The following is a 6,127-nucleotide window of genomic DNA, read 5'->3' on the forward strand; positions in this document are numbered from 1 at the left end:
GTTTGAAAAGCCTACAAACGGCGTGCTTCGGAAGGTTCCAGATGCTCCGCGCGGTGCCAGCCGCGTTATCTCTCCCTCGCCGCGGCGCTGCAGCGGGTCTCTGTATCCGGCTGGATGGGGCTCCATGCCGTCTTTCGGGATTTGGATGCAGAGTCCTCCTTATTGTCTTTCCAGCCGGAGATGAGCGGTGGCTTTCCCAGACGGCGCACACGCGTGTGTATGCGCACGGGGGAGGCCACGGGGCTGAGCTCTCACTGAGGCAGCCGTGTAGCGTCCGCCCCGCTCTCCCCTGAATCACCGGGCCCCGCCTCCTCGCCCTGCCGGATGTTGGCGGTGAAACCCATCTGTCATCGCGCCCCGTCTTTATCTGCGAGCGGTCACCAGGCGCTATAAATCAGCCCGTCCTGGGCCTTTCCACCTGCCTGGGTGGCTCTCTCCCCCCCCCCCACCCCCCTCTCTCCTCTCCTCTCCTCTCCTGAGGGACCCCCCCAGCGTAAGTGTCGGAGGCCATTAACCGCCTGGCACAAGCCGAGGTGCTTCCATTACGCGGAGCACATGGGTAATAAGGCACATTATCATAATGATTTTTTAACACAGGCCAGTGGAGCCCTCCATCCCTCTCTCAGCTCTATTCAGATCTGTTTGATTAGCATGACACGGGGTTAAGCAAGGCATATCGCCGTACACCCCCCCCCCTCTTCTTCTTCCTCTCCCCCACTCTCGCTATCTCCCTCCTGCTCTCCCTCTCTCCGTTCCTCTCTGGCGGTGGCGATGTCAGGGTGCTGCTGTATCGAATCAGCGTCTGTATCGAATCATACACCCCTCCCCACCTTCCTCGCTCCCTCAAATTCAAATTCAATTTCCACCCAGCTTTAATGGCATGACAGGAGGGCAACGATGTTGACAGAGCTCTCTCAGCAGAGCGGAGGAAGCCATTAGAGAGACAGCACAGCGCATATTAGTGAGGAAACGCAAATGAGTCATCGTGCAGACTTGCACTTTCACACACGCACACGTACATACACGCACATACGTACGCACATGAACACACACGTGCGAACACGGATGCACACACACAAGCATACACGTACACACACGTACATTCACAAATGCACACGAACAGGCATAAACACACATACACACACATGTACATACAAGTAGAAACTAACAGATACAAATGCACACACACAATTGCTAGCACACGTGTAAACACACGTGCACACACACTCTTACATGGGTACACAAACACACGTACGTTGGTTTGTACAAGCACTCACCTGTGTGCTGGTGCACACACACCCACACTCACATGCACAAATTCACACACTCTCACACACACTCTCTCACACACACACACTCTTAGGCTGCGGCGATCTGTCTCTTTCTTGGACGCCTCGCGGCCCTCTAATAGACAGGTGGGTCGTTGGCGGTGATGAAGCTAAAAGCTCTAATGGAAGCTGAAATTCGTACCTCGTTGACGATGTGCTCGCCGTGCGACGGCGGATAAAAGGTGACAGAGCCGCTTTACTGCGAGTCACTTACGGCTGCCATCAGCCCTTTTCAGGAGCGGGTAATGGACGGAAACCGAGCGGGCTGAAAGACCCCGGTGTATTCAGGCCGGGGCCCCGCCGGGGCCCGCCGGGGCCCGTTCTCACTCACGGCCCCGGCGACCGCTGCGCGAAGCGGCTCAGCGCGCGTGTGCCACATGATTACAAAGTCGGTTAAAACAGAAGCGTCCCTCTCCGCCCGGGCCTGGTATTCCGCCGAGATCCGCGGCGCGCTGCATTGTTAAAGCCGGCGACTGCACACAACACTTTCATTAAACGCTCTCAGCGCCCGATAAATCACTGTCCGGGCCCCGGCTGCTCCACGGCACCATTAAGACTGTTCAGGTTTCCCACAGCTACGCTCAGACCGAGCGTTAGCGCGCTACGATTACAGACTCTTTTCTCCAGCCGCAAACGGACTGCAGCGGCTCACTCAGCAGTGATGCTGCAGTTTTTACCGTGGTACAATTACAGGCCCACGGGTCTTCCTGCACTTTCTTTCTTCCCCCCCCCCCCCCCCCCCCCCACAAACGGCTGTGCAGTGTCTCAATTAGCAGCGATGCAGGAGTTTTAATGTGCGGTTCAGTTTTTAGTGCGGTACAATTACAGACCCGCATTCAGTTTCGTCTCGACGTGTTCTGGGAAAATCTTCTGTTTGTCCCCCAAGCGGGGCCGACATGACCTTGAAGACACGCTGGCTATAGCCTTACCCTTTTGACTGTAATCCCAATGCTATCGCAAACACAACACAACCGGCAATTCACATTATGTGTGAACCCTTTTGTTGTTTTTGTCACGGGTGTGAGGAGACCTGTCAGATTGTCATGACACAATATCATTACTTAACAAAAGCCACTGGAATACTATGCAAGTGCGTGTTATGCTTGGAAAAGACAGTCTTGTTTTTAAATACCTGACATCTCTGGGCTAGGACACTCCAGGCTAGCCTGGGATAACAGGTAAAGTGATGCAGAAACCCAACACCAATTACATGACAACGCCGGGTCATAATTATCTTAAAGCATTCTGCACTCAGGGAAGCACGCGTGACAGGTGATTGACGATTGACGTGTGAACGCCGGGGCCCTCGTCCCGCTCGTTCTCCAGAGTAAACACGCGAAGGACATCGCTGCTGTCCGCCGTGGCACGGTAGACTTCAGTCTCACCATCAAACTGGTTCTGTTGGATTTTTTGTCTTGACACAGAGACAAAACAAAATTCCTGAGATGGCTTGAGCAGACACCGGGCTGTCCTCCTGTCAAAAAAATGTGTGTGCGTGTGTGTCCAGGTGTGTGCCTGACGGGTTAACTGCCTCTCAGTGGAGACACTGTTTGCACTGTTTTGCGTCAGTGCTGTGTGAACGTGCCACAGAGTCTGTCGAGATCAGCTTCACCTCTTGTCTCAGTGCAGAGCTGGAGCACCATGTATTTACACACTGCTCGCCCCATCCTACTCACTGTGTGGCACAGCTTCCAGTTAATCAGCTGTTGTGTTATTGGAGTTTATGAACTCGTGTTCCTCTTATTCGGTAATATTAATGTGATTCTCCCCCTCCCTCTCTCTCCCTCTCTCTCCCCCCTGCCCTACTCTCTCCCTCTCAATCTCTCTCTCCCCCCTCTCCCTCTCTCTCTCTCCCTCTCTCACTCCCCCCCCTCTCTCTCCCTCTCCCTCTCTCTCTCCCCCCTCTCCCTCTCTCTCTCCCGCTCTCCCTCGCTCTCTCTCTCTCACTCCCTCTCTCTCCCTCTCCCTCTCTCTCTCTCTCACTCCCCCCTCTCCCTCTCCCTCTCTCCCTCTCAGACGAGTTTAACCCTGAAATCCCAAAGCTGGAGAAGAGCATCAGTGGCAGCAGCCCCTCCCGCGACCGCCTGCTGCTCACCGTGGCAACGCTCTTCCTCGTCGCCCTCTCCGTCTCCTAGCACCCGTCTCCACGGCCGCGCGGCACCAGCCAGCCCCGGCAGAGCACGGGGTGAACCAGGGGCACGGGTGCAGAGAGAGGCGGGGGCGGGGTGGGGGGGGGGAGCAGGGGGCGGGGGGCGTAGGACACGTGCAGGACAAATCAGAGGAGAGGATCAGAGACAGGGACCAGTGACGGGACGGGGCAGGAGGGTGGAACACTGCGAGTAGCAGCCTTTCGCGTCTGACTGTGGACATGCGCTGAAGCGGCTCAGAACAGGACGCTCTGGAGAGGTGCGGAGGACAAGCCGTGCTGGGCTGGGGCAGGGTGCGGAGGACAAGCCGTGCTGGGCTGGGACAGGCTGCAGGGACGGCCCAAACGTGTGCGTCGCTGCTTACGCCAGTGCCAAGATTTGTGTACGACGCGCATGTTGAGATGCATGTGCAACATGTGACATGCATGTGTAGCTGTACATACAAAAGGGGTATTCACGTGTCAACATGTTATTGCCGTTGATTCGTGTATACCAGGCCTGACATGTATGTTGGGGAAGGTGGATAATATGCTGAGATGTGAGCGGGGCGGTATCGCAGCCATGACCTGATAGCCACTCACAATCAACCCTGGAGCTGCCTGCAAAGATAGGACTAGACACACGCGAGGCTCCTCCTGGAACCTGATTGGCTGCCTCCCTCAGTGACATCATCACCCCGTGCTGCCTAAAAGACTGGATCATTGCCTTCTGTTTTCTCTGGACCGGATCTGATGTGAGCTGATTGTGAATGTGAAAATCTCCATGGCGTCGTTGCTGTCTGTAGAGGGCCCTGCCAGTTCTGACTGCGCTGGCGTGTTCACAGGACTTACGATGCAAGTCAGACTGACACCAGGAAGCAACATGGGTGAAAATGCAAATGACTCAATAGTGCTGTCACTGAGGCGGAGCTGGGAGAGAATGGTGTGTGCGTGTGTTTGTGTGTGTGTGTGCGTGTGGGTGGCGTGGCACAGAACGACGGAGGGAACGGGACGGTGAGACGGGCCAGGACGGGCGGTGTTGCCGAGAAGTCTTTACGCAGAGCGTGCTTGGCTTAGGTTCCGCTGAGTTCAATGTGGTTTACTGTACCGTGCATTCTGTGCCATGGTGTGCGCTCTGTTCAACTCATACAGTTAGCGCTGAGTGGCCATGGTTTACGTCGCCTAGCACAGTTTGCCATAGCAACCTGTCAGCTTTAGTACATGTGCGAGTCAAAAGGCTTTTGTGCGTTACGGGACTGCGTTTCATTCCTGTACTCTTCTGTGGTCATTTCTGTTTGTTTATAAAGGTGCTGTACTCAGTACATTTGAGGAATCACGTATTTCCTTGGCCCAAAATATTTTCAAGTACCACCAGGGGTGACTAGCCGGTTTAGGTTTAGGTGAATGGATGCTGTCTCTAGCCAGTGAGAGTGCTCCCCCATCAGCTGGCGATATCCCTGCTTTTGCTGTACCAAATTTGTGCTCCGCTATCGTTGAGAAGATGACATTGATCACAAGTAGTTTAGCAATACTGATATTGGTGGTTGAACGTTGCCTTCATTTTTCAAAGGGATACAATTGTACATAGGAGCATCACATCAAACCCCAAACCCTGCCCTGAAATTCAACAGCCAGGCCAGACTATTGTTTAGCGGAGCCTCCTCTGGAATCCACCAGAAAGAAGCTCAGAGACTTTGAGGATGTATTTAAATATAAATATTACTGTGTGTATATATTTATATACATTTTGGATTGTACTCCAAGGTTCATTCTTCTCTGTTGGATTAAACTGGGACAGGGATTAAGGATGCCTGGGACTCTTATGCCAAACCATTTTTGTTTTGTTTGCTGGTTTCTTTTTCTCATGAAGTTTAGAAAGTGTGTCATATGTGTACGTGTGCCATCAGGTCCAGTTCACAGTGCAAACAAGAGAAGAGGCATATTTGCGTATGATGAAAAAACTCAATTTCATACTTTTACATGACTGCAAAAAGTGTATGTAAATATATACACATATACAATAGTGAAATAAAGCATTGTTATAAGTAGTGAATGCAAAAACGTGCTTTTTGGTCTGGAGAACAAAGAAATGTTTTCAATTGGGGAGTTAAAAAAAAGGTGTAAAAGTACTAACATTTTACCATGGTTCTTCAAATACTGTCACATAGCAACTAGCACCTTATTGACCAAGGTAATATGACCTTCCCGTAAGATGTAATGGTATACAATATGGATAAATCTACGCATTAACAGTGCTTTCCTATAGCATTTAGTGTATGATGGTAGTGGTTTGAGTAAAATGGTATATATTTCTCCATGTTATAACTGACCCTTCTATATGGAACCACCGTAGCTGTGTATTGAAGTTTGTCTTGGCTGTTGTACAACTTTTACATTGAGACAAAGAAAGGAGTTATGAAGACTTGAACGCTCCAGAAGGAAAATGATCTAAGCATTTTTACAAACTTGAATATGAATTTAGTTGTTGTTTTTGTATTATTTTATGGTTCTGTATTTTGGGTGGGGGGATGGGTGTGTGAAGGGCGGGGGGGGGGGGGGGGGGGGGCTGGGTGAGGAACTGTAGAAGAGTTGATCAGGAGAAAAAAAAAAAAGAATCACTCTTCAAATGTTGCACTTAAAAACTTAGACACGAGTGTAAGAGAGACCGTGTGTT

The 6,127-nt window shown here is 51.7% G+C and overlaps 1 protein-coding gene across 1 annotated transcript in view; it reads left to right on the forward strand.

Annotated features, from left to right (window-relative positions):
* The window catches only part of efna3b (ephrin-A3b), a 49,156-nt gene extending 45,693 nt beyond the window's left edge, over nt 1-3,463 (forward strand). Inside the window, exon 5 of the mRNA XM_061216402.1 lies at nt 3,345-3,463. Within this exon, the coding sequence (XP_061072386.1) occupies nt 3,345-3,463 (119 nt within the window). The remainder of the gene's footprint in view (nt 1-3,344) is intronic.
* Nucleotides 3,464-6,127: the final 2,664 nt, after the last annotated feature.

This window comes from Conger conger, chromosome 1 (genome assembly GCF_963514075.1).
Source record: "Conger conger chromosome 1, fConCon1.1, whole genome shotgun sequence".
Taxonomy (NCBI): domain Eukaryota; kingdom Metazoa; phylum Chordata; class Actinopteri; order Anguilliformes; family Congridae; genus Conger; species Conger conger.